Source organism: Sinocyclocheilus anshuiensis, unplaced genomic scaffold, assembly GCF_001515605.1.
Source record: "Sinocyclocheilus anshuiensis isolate Anshui unplaced genomic scaffold, SAMN03320099.WGS_v1.1 scaffold461, whole genome shotgun sequence".
In the NCBI taxonomy this organism is placed as follows: domain Eukaryota; kingdom Metazoa; phylum Chordata; class Actinopteri; order Cypriniformes; family Cyprinidae; genus Sinocyclocheilus; species Sinocyclocheilus anshuiensis.
The window spans coordinates 2,171,012-2,187,282 of record NW_015541005.1 but is presented as its reverse complement, the minus strand read 5'-3'; the positions used below and the strand labels follow the sequence as shown (position 1 = coordinate 2,187,282).

Sequence of the window (16,271 nt, the reverse complement as noted above, 5' to 3'; positions counted from 1 at the left end):
GGGGGGTTACACTTACTTGAGCAAAACTTTTCTGTGAGCGTATGCACACACAGAAAACACACCTACCCATTACAGAACACTTTGTGCATTTTTTGATTTTCAAAGAAAAGCACCATTTAGCATGTTTTTTTTAAGCCTTTTGAATTATGTGGACACAGGCGGTGTCCTCATAAACCACCTTCACATTGTAATACCTACCTCGTCATATCCATGTCATTATACAGATTTGTGTCCCCATAAACCACCCAAACGAGTGCACACACACACACACACACACACACAATTTCACATACATCCACTGTCTCTTTAATCAGACTCTAATGAAATGGATTGTAAATATTACATTTTCTTTTACCTCCCATATGGATCTTGGATGTCTCTCTCACACTCTCTCTGTTCATCAGGTACTGGCCTGGTTTGAGGAAGGCGAGGAAACTGTCACTGCCTTTGTCGAGCCATTTGTCATCCTTCTCATCCTTATTGCTAATGCTGTCGTTGGAGTATGGCAGGTAAATATGCACATCCATTTTACTTCCCAAACTACACTGGCAGGTATCTGGATAATAGAGGCAACCTCCAAAAAAAATAATAATAATATAAAATAAATAAATAAAATGATAACATTTTCAACTAAGATGCACTTGTTGTTAACATAAAGTAAAAAGAAATTTAAAAAACACTTTTCAAAACATTGGACAAAAACATGTTTATAAGGTTTTAAATCTTAAGACAGGAGATATATTGTTCAAATCGAAGTCAAAAAGTATTTGGAAATGTTCTGGTAATGTGAGGATTAACTACACTTACAATTACACTACATGTGAATTAAGAGAAACATACCTCATAAATCCACTACTGGTAAAATAACCTTGTCCAGTTGATTAAAAAAAAAAAAATTGTAAATGGCTAAACTGAAGGTATCACTAAGAAAAGCTCTAGCATCATTTGTTTGAAGATACCACTTGTAGTTATCTTGCAGTTCTCTAATACAATAAAAAAATGCATTTCAAGAGTAACTGAAGTCCAAAACTATTTTGGGGGCCACTATACATAATATACAGTGAATGCAAGCATTAGAACTTAGAGTGGTGTAAATGACATCAGAGGTCAAAGGTTAGGCACAGCAGTATTCACAAAGGTCCGGTGGCAAAAATACTAGAAGCTGATCAGGTTTCATCAAGGGTCCATACAGCTAGCACAACAGTCATTTGGAAAGTATGTACACCCTTGGAAGGAGAGAGACGTCAAGGTGTAAAATCCTAAGGGGAGCAGGAACTGATCAAGAACTTTGTTTTCACAGGAGCGCAATGCGGAGAGCGCCATCGAGGCTCTGAAGGAGTATGAGCCAGAGATGGGTAAAGTCTACCGTGCTGACAGAAAGAGCGTACAGAGGATCAAAGCCAGAGAGATTGTTCCTGGAGACATTGTGGAAGTGTCAGGTATACCAGTGGACACGAGTGTCTAACAGCATCAACACAGAACAATCTCGTAACACTCTAACACACAGGAACAGTGCAATGGTCTGAAAATGGAAATGCAGAGTAACCAACACCTTCAAGCCAACTGTTACACTGTGTAACCACAATGATGTCAAGTAATGAGACGTGTGTGGAGGCGACAGGACTATATGCAACTTATGCCCTTGAGAAAGTGTGAGCGTCCTTTTAAGGCAATTACGGTGTGTGTGACAGTGGGAGGAAGAATATAGAGTAATGGGATCAGAAAAGGCTGAAAGAACCCGCGAGAGCATGAGCAAAGAAAAGGCCTGTATATAAATACATCCCAGCACCTGTTCCTCTACTTGCCCTCTTTCGATCCCTTGCCCCTTCTCTTTCCCTCTTCCACCTGTTCCTTCCTCATCACTCATTTTCTCTAGGCCACTTGTTTACACCATGTTGAAGGTCGGCTTGTCCTTGTCATTCTTCTCTTTTATGTATTTTCCCCTTGATCAGGTCCCCCTTTTGAATCTCTAATCTTTCACCAAAATATCAGCAAACATTATTGACAGCGGAATTATCTTTAGACTAGATAAGGAGGCCAAATCTGATGGGCCATTTACAGTGGGTACGGAAAGTATTCAGACCCCCTTCATCTCAAGGATGATCAGAAGAAATGGACAGCACCTGAGTTAAATATATGAGTGTCACAGCAAAGGGTCTGAATACTTAGGACCATGTGATATTTCAGTTTTTCTTTTTTAATAAATCTGCAAAAATGTCAACAATTCTGTGTTTTTCTGTCAATATGGGGTGCTGTGTGTACATTAATGAGGAAAAAAAATTAACAAATAATTTTAGCAAATGGCTGCAATATAACAAAGAGTGAAAAATTGAAGGGGGTCTGAATACTTTCCGTACCCACTGTACATGCAAAGTAGCTCCAACATATTTGCTTGGATGTTTTTATAGTCCTGAAGACCTTGGTTAGCTCGTTCAGGTGTGTTTAAGCAAAGACTTCAGATATACCAAGAAGTTGCACTCCTATTACTTCCCTATAGGAGAAAGTGTAATGCGCAATATAGCGGAATAGTCCCGTCTTCTCAATAAAAGAGCCAATCGCTAATCAGTAAAGTCATCATGTCTCTGCAGCTGCCGTTAGAAGCTCTGGATGCTGCTAGGTTGTGCTAGGACTGCGCATGCACATTGGCTGTGCTAGCCTGAAAAATAAACATAAGCATAGCCTGGAAAATGAGCATAAGAAACAACATTTATGAGACAGTTGTTGTCAGATTTCATTGGTGATTTTGAATATGAAATTTAATTGCAAGCTTGGTGAACAGTTTTGGAGAATTTTAGGTTTCCTCATTCAAAGAGATGAGGAAACATGTTTTTTGTATTTTGGTTTAAGTAGGGTTGAAGCTAAACCAAAGTCCCTTTCAAGGAAAGTCTGCTCATTCGGCGGCCATATTTGCAATGCCTCCGGGCAGCTCATAAAAGACCAAGTTTTTTCTAAAAGAATGGGCTCCTGAAATCCTGAAATCACAAAAACTGCTCGCTGAACTCACAATTAAATTACATATTTCAAATCAGCAACAAAATCTGAAATGAACTGCCCCATCAATGTCGTTTCTTATGCTCAAATAACGTTGAAAAAGATTATTTTTCAGGTTAGACCAGCCAATGCGCATGCGCAGTCATAATGCGGTAATAACTGCGCATGCGCTTTAGCTGGTCTAGCCTCAGGTTTCTATGGGAACCGGAGCTTCTAATGGTTGCTGCAGTGACGCAATGACTTTACCAATCAGCGATTGGCTCTTTCACTTAGAAGACAGGACTATTCCGCCATATGGCACGTTGCAGTTTCTCCCATTCATAAGTATAGGAGTGAACCATACATATCTATGGAATGAACCGTCTTTGTATTTCTATAGTCTGTGGCTAAACTCAGTAAGAAGGTGGACCTCCAGGAGCAGGATTGGACATCCCTGGACTAGAAGAATTTCAAATCATTGTCAAACCATTAATCGATGTATAAATATATAAATATTTAAGTTTTAAATATGAATTGTTCTTCATATGTCTTAATTCTCAACTTTTTCCTGTGTAGTTGGTGACAAAGTCCCTGCTGATATCCGAATCACCGCCATCCGCTCCACAACTCTGCGTGTGGACCAGTCTATCCTCACTGGTTCGTCTCTGATTTACAAAATCTGATCAGTTGCCTCCCAATACTCACAGAAACATTGCATGTAACTTTATCCTTCTCTCAGCTCTTTTCTCACTTTATTCTCAGGTGAGTCCGTCAGTGTGATTAAACACACAGAGTCTGTTCCTGACCCCAGGGCTGTCAACCAGGACAAGAAGAACATGCTTTTCTCTGTGAGTTTCCCTTTCGTCAGCTTTTTGGTGTCCCTCTCCTCTTTTTCTAGCACTAGCACTAAAACATTCTCTCGCTTTCCTAGGGCACTAACATCGCTTCTGGCAAGGCTATCGGAGTTGTGGTTGCCACCGCCGTCTCCACTGAGATCGGTAAAATCCGTGACCAGATGGCTGCCACTGAGCAAGAGAAGACCCCCTTGCAGCAGAAGCTGGATGAGTTCAGTGAGCAGCTCTCCAAAGTCATTTCCCTCATCTGTGTGGCTGTCTGGCTCATCAACATTGGCCACTTTAACGACCCCGTCCACGGTGGCTCCTGGATCCGTGGTGCTGTCTACTACTTCAAGATCGCTGTGGCTCTTGCTGTAGCTGCCATCCCTGAAGGTGAGATTACAGGAGTCATGATACAAATCAGGGTATAGCAGTGTGAAATCAAGAAGATTCATGACTCATGACTTTATAAATTGAGTAAATCCAACAGTGTGTATTTGACACATCTGTTATTTTCCAAATAGGTCTGCCTGCTGTCATCACTACCTGCTTGGCTTTGGGAACCCGCCGTATGGCTAAGAAGAACGCCATCGTCCGTTCTCTTCCCTCTGTAGAGACTCTGGGCTGCACATCCGTCATTTGCTCAGACAAGACCGGCACCCTCACCACCAATCAGATGTGTGTTACAAAGGTTTGTGAGAGACATTGTCTTGCTCCAAAAGAAATTAAGCAAGCACCAATACACCAGTCCTCTCACTAAAACCACGAAACCATTCTGTTTTGCACACTGTTTTAAGCTTTGTTCTCTTGGTATTTAGATGTTCGTCATTGAGAAGGTGGACGGAGACTCTGTGACTCTTGACCAGTATGACATTTCTGGATCCAAGTACACGCCAGAGGGAGAAGTGTAAGTAATTTTATATTCATTAAGTGATGCAAACACACGCACACAGAGAGACTCACCGTTCTCCTTACTTTACCTTACAGTACTAAGGGTGGACTTCCTGTCAAGTGTGGTCAGTATGATGGCCTTGTTGAGCTGGCAACCATCTGCGCCTTGTGCAATGACTCCTCTCTGGACTACAATGAGGTAAGCAAACATTTATTCTGTTTTCATCAAATATCTTCCATTTGTGGAGCAACAACTGAGCTTAACTCTCACTCTCGTTTTACAGTCGAAAGGAATCTATGAGAAAGTGGGTGAAGCTACAGAGACCGCCCTGTGCTGCCTGGTTGAAAAGATGAACGTGTTCAACACTGATGTCCGTGGTCTGTCCAAGGTGGAGAGAGCCAACACATGCTGCACTGTAAGTATCTCAGCCTCTTCGGAGCTCTTTAAGTTCATGTTGGTCCGCTGTACTGTGTCCCTCAGCTGTATTAGCCCTAATTTATGACTGAAATATCAATAGGATATCCATGATAGTGGTGCTTCTACACAATTATGGTCAGATATTTTGTAATAGTTCAACTGTCAAGTTCATATTCCAAGATAGAATTATTATTTAATTCCTTGGTTTTTCTAGGTGGTCAAGCAGCTTATGAAGAAGGAATTTACTCTTGAGTTCTCCCGTGACAGGAAGTCCATGTCCGTCTATTGCTCCCCTGCAAAGGCCTCCAAGGCCCCTGTTGGAAACAAGATGTTTGTCAAGGTAAGACAAATCCTTAAAAAGACCTAGTAAAATTAAATACCTTAAAGAGAATCTAAATCACAAAATCATTATTGTTGTAGGGTGCTCCTGAGGGTGTGATTGACAGATGTAACTATGTGCGTGTTGGAACCATCCGTGTGCCCTTGACTGGTCCAGTTAAGGATAAGATCATGGCTGTGATCAAGGAATGGGGAACTGGCCGTGATACCCTGCGCTGCCTGGCACTGGCAACCCGTGACAACCCTCTGAGAAAGGAGGAGATGAACCTGGAGGACTCCACCAAGTTTGCTGAATATGAGGTGTGTGATTTGTGTGAAAGACAAAAACATCATTTGAATTCCAACTAGCATGATAACTGAATTTTGATAAAGCTAACCCTTCGTTTTTTGCTTTCCTCACAGACTGATCTCACCTTCGTGGGTTGCGTTGGTATGCTGGATCCTCCTCGTAAAGAGGTTGTTGGATCCATTGAGCTGTGCAGGGCTGCTGGTATCCGTGTGATCATGATCACAGGTGAATCAAGTTCGATCCTCAAATAAGTGCTGACAGAACATCTGACAAAAATGCATAATAGGTAATCCAATGCAATAATGCTGAAAATATAATTTCTTCTTCCCAGGTGATAACAAAGGTACCGCTGTGGCTATCTGCCGCCGTATTGGCATCTTCAGTGATGATGAGGATGTGACAGGCCGTGCTCTCACTGGCCGTGAGTTTGATGACCTGCCACTGGCCCAGCAGAGAGAGGCTGTGCGTAAGGCCTGCTGTTACGCTCGTGTTGAGCCCTCCCACAAGAGCAAGATCGTTGAGTTCCTTCAGGGTTTTGATGAGATCACTGCCATGGTAAAGGAACTGAATGGAGCAAATTACAGAAAATGTTACAAAAGCCCAAATATATTTAAGAAATACATTTAATATGCTTGCGTTTTTTGCTACTCCCTACCTCCTCTACACACTCTCCAGACTGGTGATGGTGTGAATGATGCTCCTGCCCTGAAGAAGGCAGAGATTGGCATTGCCATGGGCTCTGGCACTGCTGTTGCCAAGTCAGCCTCTGAGATGGTCCTGGCCGATGACAACTTCTCCAGCATCGTGGCTGCCGTTGAGGAGGGCAGAGCCATTTACAACAACATGAAGCAGTTCATCCGCTACCTCATCTCCTCCAACGTCGGAGAGGTCGTGTGGTGAGTGACAGTCTCTCTCTTATACATTTACCCTCTGGAATCAGGAATAGGCTGACTCTAAACCGGATTTATTTTCTCCATCTTCTTCAGTATCTTCCTGACTGCTGCTCTTGGTCTTCCTGAGGCTCTGATCCCAGTTCAGCTTCTGTGGGTGAACCTGGTGACTGACGGTCTTCCTGCCACTGCTCTGGGATTCAACCCCCCCGATTTGGACATCATGGGCAAGGCTCCCCGCTCCCCCAAAGAGCCCCTCATCTCTGGCTGGCTCTTCTTCAGATACCTGGCCATTGGAGGTGTGCTGCTTTCCATATTTCTGCTTAATCCCTGATCTATTCGAGGTTCACCATGTATTCAGTGATATTGTACCTTCCCTGATTACCTCAAGACTGCATTACAGATTCTGTTTAATCTCTCTCTCAGGTTATGTTGGTGCTGCAACTGTCGCTGCTGCTGGCTGGTGGTTCCTTTACTGCGAAGATGGCCCCATGGTCTCTTTCTACCAGCTGGTGAGAATCTAATGCTACAGGGATGCAATAATTGATGGCTGATGTCCCTGAATGTTGAGAATGAAACAATTGATAACTATAAATGACAGTAACAATGTGGTACTTTTCACAAAGTAATAATGCTAAACCTATTCTCTGTCTCCAGTCCCACTTCATGCAGTGCACTGCTGAGAATGAGGACTTTGCTGGCATTGAATGTGAGGTGTTCGAGGCTGCTCCTCCCATGACAATGGCTCTGTCTGTCCTGGTCACCATTGAGATGTGCAACGCTCTGAACAGGTCAGTACTTACCAAATCCAACAATCATAAAGCAGCTGATCATAAATGTTTTTTATGCTGATTTTAACATACATTGGCGCATGGTTTTGCAGCTTATCTGAGAATCAGTCTCTGCTGCGTATGCCTCCGTGGAGCAATGTGTGGTTGGTGGGAGCCATGAGTCTCTCTATGTCTCTTCACTTCATGATCATCTATGTGGACCCTCTGCCCGTAAGTACGGCGTCCATCCAGCATGCTGAATTCGGTTCAGTTCATGTGTTTAGCAATATTGCTATGCAGGCTAAAGGGGCTGCCACTAGGGGGTGATGAAAGACGTGTGCCCAGGAGCCTTAGGAGACCATGACCAGGCCCAGCCAAGAGACACTTCTCATGTCCAAGGCTGCGTTCGCTTTTAGACATACACTCGCAAACTTCCCTAAGCACTTTCCCTCGGGGGAATCCCCGCTGCCATTTTGAAGTGTGTTCCACTTGGTGAAGTGGATGAGGGACGTTTATATGGACAGGCCTTCGACCCCTCGATTTTGTCAGAGGGAGCAAGTCTACTTCATAATTACACTTCAGGTTGCTCCATAGACCACAATGCAACACGATTGTGACATCACCACAGATTATGTTTAATTTATCCCCACCCCAAACAACTCTATGATATATAAATGAAAATATATATTTTTTTATATTTAAAATAGCCCAAGCATACCTATATACATATATAATGCTGCATCAAACTAATTCTTAAGGGAAAAATGTAAGTAATAAATCAGCTCCATAGCAGATTTCGACTGATTAAGGGCTTTGTTGTTCCACTTCAACCCATTGCAATGGTTCCGCCAGTAGTGGGCACTTATGCAACGTAATCAATGATGTACATCCATGTCAATGACACGGAGGGAAGTTATCGACGGAAGGGCATAAAAAAAAAAACTGGAATGCAGTCAAAGTCATGTCCCAAACACTGATTCAACTGCAAATCCATTATATGGCAATATTTTAATTCTTTAATTAATTCACTTCAATTCATTTAATTAAATTATCCCATCATTCTGTTTTAATCCAACTGTTATAATCTATCATTTGCTAATCTCTGCCTTTTCCTCTAACAGATGATCTTCAAGCTAACCCATCTCGGCTTGGACCAGTGGATCGTTGTTCTGAAGCTTTCCTTCCCTGTCATCCTTATTGACGAGCTGCTTAAGTTTGTTGCCCGTAACTACTTGGAGCGTAAGTAACCTTTTAAAAAACACAAACACATCACAAATTTAATTAAAATATTTTTATATGTTTTTTTTTTTAAGATTTACAAATGATTCATACATTTTTATGTTAATAAAAGAAATGGATAGATATTTAAAATAAACATACTAAGCATATTTAAAGTAACATACAAATACATAACTAAATACTGATTAAAACCAATTCAACCACTTACTGCATGTAATAAAGTCCTGACTAACTGTATAACAAGCAAATATAAATTCCTGTTATGACCAATTCATTTCCCTTTTAAAATTGTATTCTCCTTTACTTATCTCTTGCCCTCTTTTCTGAACCCTCCTCTCTGCACTACATTTCTTCTGGTGGTGTAAATATTCCTCCTCTTTACCCTTTTCCTCCTCACTCAATACCCTGCTCAACCCCTTTTTATTTCATTCCAGCCTAATCCTGTCCCCCTCCATATTCCTGTAACAAAGCAAGGTATCCCACAATCCTCTCTGTCCGTGCCTGCCTGCCTGTATCCCTGTGTCTGTTTGTGTATGGACAAATTGTGCTACATTCTTTGGCTTAATGATTGAGATGTATATATTCTAGTGTCAGTCATGGAGCTCCTCAGACCTCATGACTTCTGAATCAGTGAATGACTGTACAGTAATGCTCCATATAGCAATAGATGCCACTGTAGAATCTTAATATCATTATCAGCAGGGAAAATGCAGGGTTAATGCTAAACTCTTCCTTATATATGTGGTTTTGATTATGTTCAATTAAAAGGTAGTTTAAAGAATATTTCCATATTTAAAAATGTAATTATGACTGTTAAGACTATACCTTTATGATTATGTGCTTCAAAGCAATGTGTGCCTAGATTATTTGAAATTCACAATAGTGTTGTGGACTATCTTTAAATCATCCTGTCTCACATAACTTATTTTCTTGAACAGAGAAAGATGAGAATCTAGTGTCCAAAAAGTGGGACTGAAAAAGCGAAGAAGAAATTAGCAAAACAGCACTCCAAAGCAGAAAAATGAAGTTTGCCAGGAGTGAAAACGAAAACCACTGTGAACCAGTGAATCCATCATGGATTTATCATCCATAAAATCTAAAACCTTATAGAACAAAGGAAAAAAATATTTAAGTTAAATGTGTTATGTATATGTATTAAGACTTAATTTAATATATATATTGTTATGAACGGTATATTCTAATGAAAACGCTATTCTTAAAATAAAGATGTGTATAAAAAACATGCGTGATCTGTTACTGTCTTTTAGTTTAACCTTTATTTTTCATACATATGTAATGCACTCAAGATTTGTTACTAACATTGTGCTACATATATATGAATTAACATTTATTAGCCCCATTCAAACAGATTTAGTGTTTTATCAACTTTTTAACATACCATTGATCTTCCACTGTTCATTGGCTCAGGCACCAGATGCTTCATAATGAAATGATGGCTCTTTCCAGTAAAGGGACTTTGGCCTTAAATTGAATGCAAAAATAATTATAGTAGGGTAGGTAGTATTATAGCAGGGGGCAACTGTCTTTTCAGCATAAGTTCTCTATCTGTCTGAGAACAGTAAGTATGAATATTTCACTTTGAAATAAAGTTTCAACAAAAACCATTTGAGGTACAAAAATATTTTAGGGGGTAATATTTTCTAATGCATTTAATTTAAAGTAATATTTATTTGATCTCTTGGTTTTTGGCTTTAAGTTAACATAAAAGGAGTATGCTAACACTGTTGCTGGTGGATATCATAAAAGATTTCATCATGGCTGTGAAACTGGGGGCAATTGTAACGCTACTTATGAATACAAATGGTATGAATTGAAAGATTTAATCTTTAAAACAATAATATATTGTAAAACTAGCATTTAGTCAACAGCTAATTACACTTCGCTTATTAAAATAGGTTGCATCTCATTTAAAAAAAATATTATGTATTTAATGTATTAAGACATTAAGACAGCTAACAGAATTAGTACCACATAAAGGCGAAAAATATTCAGATATTATGTGGAATATTATTAAATATTATGATAGTCCTTCTCATTATATATTTATTAATGATACTGTTACTTTGGCACATAGATTTTTTTCTTATAGCAATAACGGGTAGGCCTGTAGTAGTCTGAGAAAAAATACATATTCTAAAAGTTCCAATTGGCCCCAGTATGTTTTTTGGTTTTTATTTTGCTGGTGACAGGTGCTGAAAATGAGTAATATATCTCCATCAGTATCTATTAGGAAAGAAGGATTAGGCCAGGAAGATAAAACTTACACTGCAGTAGCATTAAGTCTAGTCAGCTAGTAGTCAGTGTATTAGCTTTTCCCAAAACTCAAGTATTAGCAATTCCAGTTTGTCCAGATTGATAAGGAACCGTGTTTCCCCATATGGTTTGAATTGTGAACCCATGAGTGCAGGAATGGCCGTTTAGTTCTTCATGTCACTGTAGGTTTCTTTTTCATGTAGGCAGCCCACCTCAGCTTGGCCCTTTTTGAGGACCACCTCCTTGTCCATTAGAGTCTCTTCCCTTTGGTTGGCCAAAATGTCACCTATTCTTATATTGTTTCATGTGGCATCTGCAGGCAAATCAGTGTCTTCAATCTCCTCCCCTAGAATGTGCTTCACTTGGTTCAAAGATTCTGCCTGGCGAATCTGCTCCAGTTTTACCTGAGAATGCAGAGAGAAGAAATTATTAAAAAAAAACTAAGCTTGAAGTTTATGCCACAATGCTGAACTCAATGCTAATCCTAAATCAGTGAAGTACCTGCAGTGACTGCGACAGCTGCACAAAATCCTTCTGCACAGCTTGACTAGTGTCTAGTTGAGAGCGCAGACTGATCACCTGACTGCGATACTCTAAACACTGCTGCTGCAACACTGCCTGAAAGACAGACATAGAGAGATGTAAACTACTATATAATACAATTCAGTGATATTCACCTATTCACACCAAGATGCAGGCATACCTTCTCCTGGATGTGAGATTTGTTCTCCTTCTGAAGGTGAGAAAGTGCCAATCGCAGACCCTGCACCTCTACACGACACTCCTGCAGCTCAGCCTCCAACTGCACAAACAGATGGGACAATGGATACTAGCATACTGCATTGTACACACTGAACAATGTTGAACACATTATACAACAGCATTATACAACAAACTTTTCAAACAACACTACACTGTTGTCACATGATTTCATTATGTGCATGTTTAATTTTGTGAGAGTGCATCCAATTATAAAGGGATAAATAATTTTTCCATTTTGTAATATTGTGTAAAAAAATGTCTGAATTATTGGTAGTCAGATTAAATGAGTCAAGCAGAGATGCATAAAAAACACACACAAACGCACAAGAAATAACTCCTGAGAATTAAAGGCTGCCATACCTTTTCCTTTTGGATCTGTATGCGGTCTGTCTCTACTGTCAGGCTGGCAAGCTTAACTGAGGGAGAGAGATTTCAATCACAAACTTACACTGGACACACAGTTTCATGGTAATACACTAAAATATCAAAACCTATCCTCATACAACAACTAGGATCTACACTATTGACAAAAAGTGAAAGTATGCATGACTTACCTTCTAAAATTTCTGGAGGAGCAGATGTAACAAGAAAGATCAGGAGAAAAGACAAAAAGGAGAACGTCATTGAAGAGAAAACAATCTAAAGCTTCAACAAACAGGACAAATGGCAGACGATGATTCAAATTATTTATTCTGAAACATTTTATTCAAATGTTTTATGAACAGTGAGGGAAAGCAAAAACAAGCATATGCCAAATGCATTAATGTAATGTAATCTAATGATATTGACAGACCGCTTTCTTCTGTGCGTGTCTCCAGCTGTTCCTGTAGGTTGACTATTTCAATACGAAGCCTCTCCTCACAGTGAGCTGCCTTATGCAGAGATACACACTGACTTAATCACTTATTAAGACAAATACACATACACACCTCTGACCACGTTTTGTCAAATCCGCTTTTAAACACACACTCATTCACATACCTCTAGTGTTGGACTGCGGGGTGGAAGGCTATTTTCATCCACATCAGTGTCTTCACCTTTCAACTTGGACAGTTCATTACAAACTCTCTTCTGAGAGTAAGACAGCTCCGCCTGCATGACAAAAAGTACACACGGACTCATTAGTTTGTGATCTCATCAAGATGTTGGATCATGGATTCCTGCTGCCCTTTGATTGCACCATTCAGCTGCTACTCACCAATCTGCTCTGAACAGCATTTTGTGACTGGCTAAATGACTTCTGTAGGTCTTGAAGAAGAGTCTCAGAAGTTTGCACCTGAGACTGAAGCACCGACAACTGCAATAGACAAAAACACATCAAGATATCAATATATAACTTTGCTTTGGAAAGTAATTATCTGTAGATTTGCTATATCAGGGTGTATGCTCAAAGCAATTAAACCACATTGAAAAAATATATATTATATTCAATTATATTACATTACATTACATTACATACTTCCACTCAAAGGTTTGGGGTCATTAAGATTTTTATACATAATTTTATTCAGCAAGGATGCATTAAATTGATTAAAAGTGACAGTACAGAAGACATTTATTGTGTTACAAAAAAAATCTATTTCAAATAAACGGGGATCTTTTGAACTCGCTACTCATGAAATAATGTATCAATGTATGACTGTTTACACAAAAATATTAAGCAATGCAAGTAATTCTGGCTGTTTTTATTTGGTCTGTGTGGCGAAAGACAGGAACTGAGAGTTTCTGTACCTGTTTTTGTGTCTCTGTGCTTTGCACATCCAGTTCTTTCTCCAGCTCAGCTTTCTGCTTTTGAAGCTCTGTCACCTCCTCTTGAAGCTCTACAAGCTAAAAATGCCATGATATCAGATTCAAGTTAGATATTCAGTTAGTTGAGGGATGGTGACATCACGCACTGACTCATGAATAGTAATTTCTAGCTGTTAAGTATTCTAGAGCCAAGCGTAACTAGAAAAACTTAACTTTTTAGTGTTTTTTAATTTTCATGACTTTTCCAGGCCTGGCAACCACAATCTTAAAATACAGTTACATTACAGTTTTCAATGGTCGTGGGAAACCTGCTAGAAAAACTAGGCGTATACTGACTTGTGCTTGCAATTTGTCCCAGTCTGCATGTGTGACCAGTCTGTGTCCCGGTGGTGGCAGGTAGATGGCTTCAGGCACCAGCGTTCCTGTGGACACCAGGGAGGCGGTGTCATCTTGAGGAGGCGTATGTCGGGGTAAAGAGGGTGTGTCCATAGAGAAAGAAGACAGAGAGGCCGAGTCACAGTGCTGGGGAAAGTAGTCCATCATAAGGCCTGTTGTCTCTGTATCTGACGTCCCCGCCAACAGCTCCAGTGGATCAGAGTCTGACCCTGAGCCCTCATGGTCAGCAGCTCGCAGGGGAGGGAAACCACCCTGTGGAGGAGAGGTACCCTCCACCTTGCCCTTTTTAGAGATGCCCTGCATGCACAATGAAATGTGTAAAATGCAGAAGTGACTTACGGGCATTTTAACACAGAAACTGAAAGATGTTTCAAAAAGTGAAACAGACACATAATGTGCCAAAAAAATCAGTCTTGGCCTCAGTACTTGGATAACAAAGAAGGGGGGGACACACAAACCTTAGTGTCCTGGGGCGAAGTGGCTCTCCTATAATGTGATCGTTCTGACTGCAGAACAGATATTCTAGCCTCATACTGAGCAGCCGTTTCTAAGATGGAGGAATAAAACTGGGATCAGTCACAAAATGATACTCAAACACATTCTCTGTCAATTCCAATTCTTTGGGTTAAATTTCATTTCATGACATGCAAGTTGGCAAATGAAATGAAACTGCAACCAACTGAACTTCTGAACTATAACATGTTTCTAAATGCAACGGCTTATCGAACAAGAAAAAACGATGTTGGTTTTATTTTATCAATTCTCCTCAACCACCACCAGTGTGCAGCATCCACCTGGACTTTGCCTACAGTTTGAGCCGCGTGAATTTGGTTGTTAATTGGATTGTGAAAAGTGAGTGTTGCATACAGGAATGTTGTTGTATTTAGAAAGATCTGAATGTGATTGGCATTACTGCAACCTTAAATACGTCAGCAGAGAGAAGTGAGTTGCATTTGATTAAAGATAACAAGGTCATTCTGATGTCACTGCAAAAGGCTCGGGCCTTACAACTTTATTAGCTGCACGTCTCATTACTTTAAAGTGGAAACACATTTCACCCCCACCTTTTATCAGTGAATTAAAGAGGTGTTTACTTGTATAAAGCTCAAGATTTTCGCATTCACAGGCTCCTTAAAGATCTTTGACAAGGTATAGTATTCTCCTTTTTTATAATATAGCCTACTAGCTGGCTCTATACAAAGTTAAGCTGAGCACCCCCTTTAATTTTTTATTTACTTATTTTATTATAGACATTTTATTATGTATTTTTAAGTTATGAATTTGTGTTTTCATATATTATTGGCGGGTATTTTATTTTGCTGCATTATTGTGCTTGGTAATTGGATGTGGTAATAATAATAACTGGCTTTAGAAATACTGTCTATACAGGACACTGAGAATACAGCTCACAAATTGTATAGACTCTTTTAACATCACCATAACACCAAATGGATTTTTTAAAATGGAACATACATGATTTATTCATGCACATCATCATTCTTTTTAAATTCATGAGCCCTCATTACCTTTCATCAAAAACAATAACTTCCCTTCCCTTTCTTCTCTGATGACGTGTGCATCTGAAGGAGAAACAATAATCCCTCCCATCCAGCAACTTGCCACTCACAATAAACAAATGACAAAAATCCAATGATCCAATCAATTCCTGATGGATAAAATCAAGTCTCGTCCTAATTTTTTTCTCATTAGAGAATCCATATGTCACAATAGGTAAGAAAAGACGATGACATTTTCCATTTCATGCCAACATCAATAGGTTTTTTTTTATGGTGTTTTGCACGTCTGGGTACAACATTTCATTGCTATCATGTTGTATGTATGGAAAGAAGTGTTCTTCTCCTTTTGTGTTTCACAGAAACACAGGTTTGGAATGACATGGAACTGAGTAAATATTGACATAATTTTTATTTTTGGATGAGCTACTCCTGTAAAGACGCAGTGTGGCTTTTCTCCACAGAAGTTCCATGATTAATCAACAATCCGCAAACAGACTTGTGCTTTACCACACTCCTTCAATCCCACCCTCTCTCTCCCTCCTCACCTCTCAGAGCCTCCTGCAAGGACTGAATCTCCTGGTCGTACTGTTTTTGCAGTTCCTGGTGCTCCTCCTGTTTGCTAAGCTCGCAGATGCTCGCCAGGCCCTGCCAGTGCTCCAGCTGAGCTCGACACTCGATTAGCTGCGTCTGCAGGTCTGCCGCAGCTCCTGCAGAAGGAAAACACAGAAGCACTTCAGAAACTCTTCTAAAGAGCCGTGTCCCTTCCTCCTACACCGTCATATTTGTAAAGAATCGTTTACAGATATACATGACAGAGCTCTACGTCATTAACAAGACTGACTTTGCCAAAAGCAGATTAACACTAAGAGCACTTGATTTGATTTGTCCAATGCCTATTCAGGATTTAAACACGACACGTCAAAAAAATCTT

The 16,271-nt window shown here is 40.0% G+C and overlaps 2 protein-coding genes across 6 annotated transcripts in view; one reads left to right on the top strand and one right to left on the bottom strand.

Annotated features, from left to right (window-relative positions):
- Window positions 1-10,619, top strand: part of atp2a1 (ATPase sarcoplasmic/endoplasmic reticulum Ca2+ transporting 1) — a 12,970-nt gene extending 2,351 nt beyond the window's left edge. For 2 of the 4 annotated variants that reach the window (XM_016488573.1, XM_016488574.1), the window contains exons 5-24: window positions 405-509; window positions 1,301-1,439; window positions 3,547-3,627; window positions 3,733-3,818; window positions 3,902-4,199; window positions 4,331-4,497; window positions 4,625-4,713; window positions 4,794-4,896; window positions 4,982-5,113; window positions 5,330-5,455; window positions 5,536-5,754; window positions 5,857-5,968; window positions 6,075-6,298; window positions 6,419-6,639; window positions 6,730-6,932; window positions 7,060-7,145; window positions 7,291-7,424; window positions 7,517-7,634; window positions 8,525-8,642; window positions 9,581-10,619. In XM_016488573.1, coding sequence (XP_016344059.1) covers window positions 405-509; window positions 1,301-1,439; window positions 3,547-3,627; window positions 3,733-3,818; window positions 3,902-4,199; window positions 4,331-4,497; window positions 4,625-4,713; window positions 4,794-4,896; window positions 4,982-5,113; window positions 5,330-5,455; window positions 5,536-5,754; window positions 5,857-5,968; window positions 6,075-6,298; window positions 6,419-6,639; window positions 6,730-6,932; window positions 7,060-7,145; window positions 7,291-7,424; window positions 7,517-7,634; window positions 8,525-8,642; window positions 9,581-9,618 — 2,799 coding nt within the window. In that variant the 3' untranslated portion in view covers window positions 9,619-10,619. Of the gene's footprint in view, window positions 1-404; window positions 510-1,300; window positions 1,440-3,546; window positions 3,628-3,732; window positions 3,819-3,901; window positions 4,200-4,330; window positions 4,498-4,624; window positions 4,714-4,793; window positions 4,897-4,981; window positions 5,114-5,329; window positions 5,456-5,535; window positions 5,755-5,856; window positions 5,969-6,074; window positions 6,299-6,418; window positions 6,640-6,729; window positions 6,933-7,059; window positions 7,146-7,290; window positions 7,425-7,516; window positions 7,635-8,524; window positions 8,643-9,076; window positions 9,174-9,580 lie in introns of all 4 variants that reach the window. The other 2 variants (XR_001634418.1, XM_016488575.1) reach the window with 2 other exon arrangements.
- An 83-nt stretch (window positions 10,620-10,702) lies between these two features.
- The window catches only part of LOC107690284 (rab GTPase-binding effector protein 2-like), a 6,208-nt gene continuing 639 nt past the window's right edge, over window positions 10,703-16,271 (bottom strand). Inside the window, exons 2-13 of one of the 2 annotated variants that reach the window (XM_016488577.1) lie at window positions 15,886-16,047; window positions 14,282-14,370; window positions 13,764-14,120; window positions 13,410-13,505; window positions 12,877-12,975; window positions 12,660-12,770; window positions 12,472-12,550; window positions 12,233-12,244; window positions 12,039-12,094; window positions 11,620-11,718; window positions 11,418-11,534; window positions 10,703-11,320 (exon numbers count right to left, since the gene is read on the bottom strand). In XM_016488577.1, coding sequence (XP_016344063.1) covers window positions 11,219-11,320; window positions 11,418-11,534; window positions 11,620-11,718; window positions 12,039-12,094; window positions 12,233-12,244; window positions 12,472-12,550; window positions 12,660-12,770; window positions 12,877-12,975; window positions 13,410-13,505; window positions 13,764-14,120; window positions 14,282-14,370; window positions 15,886-16,047 — 1,379 coding nt within the window. In that variant the 3' untranslated portion in view covers window positions 10,703-11,218. Of the gene's footprint in view, window positions 11,321-11,417; window positions 11,535-11,619; window positions 11,719-12,038; window positions 12,095-12,232; window positions 12,245-12,471; window positions 12,551-12,659; window positions 12,771-12,876; window positions 12,976-13,409; window positions 13,506-13,763; window positions 14,121-14,281; window positions 14,371-15,885; window positions 16,051-16,271 lie in introns of both variants that reach the window. The other variant, XM_016488576.1, reaches the window with a different exon arrangement.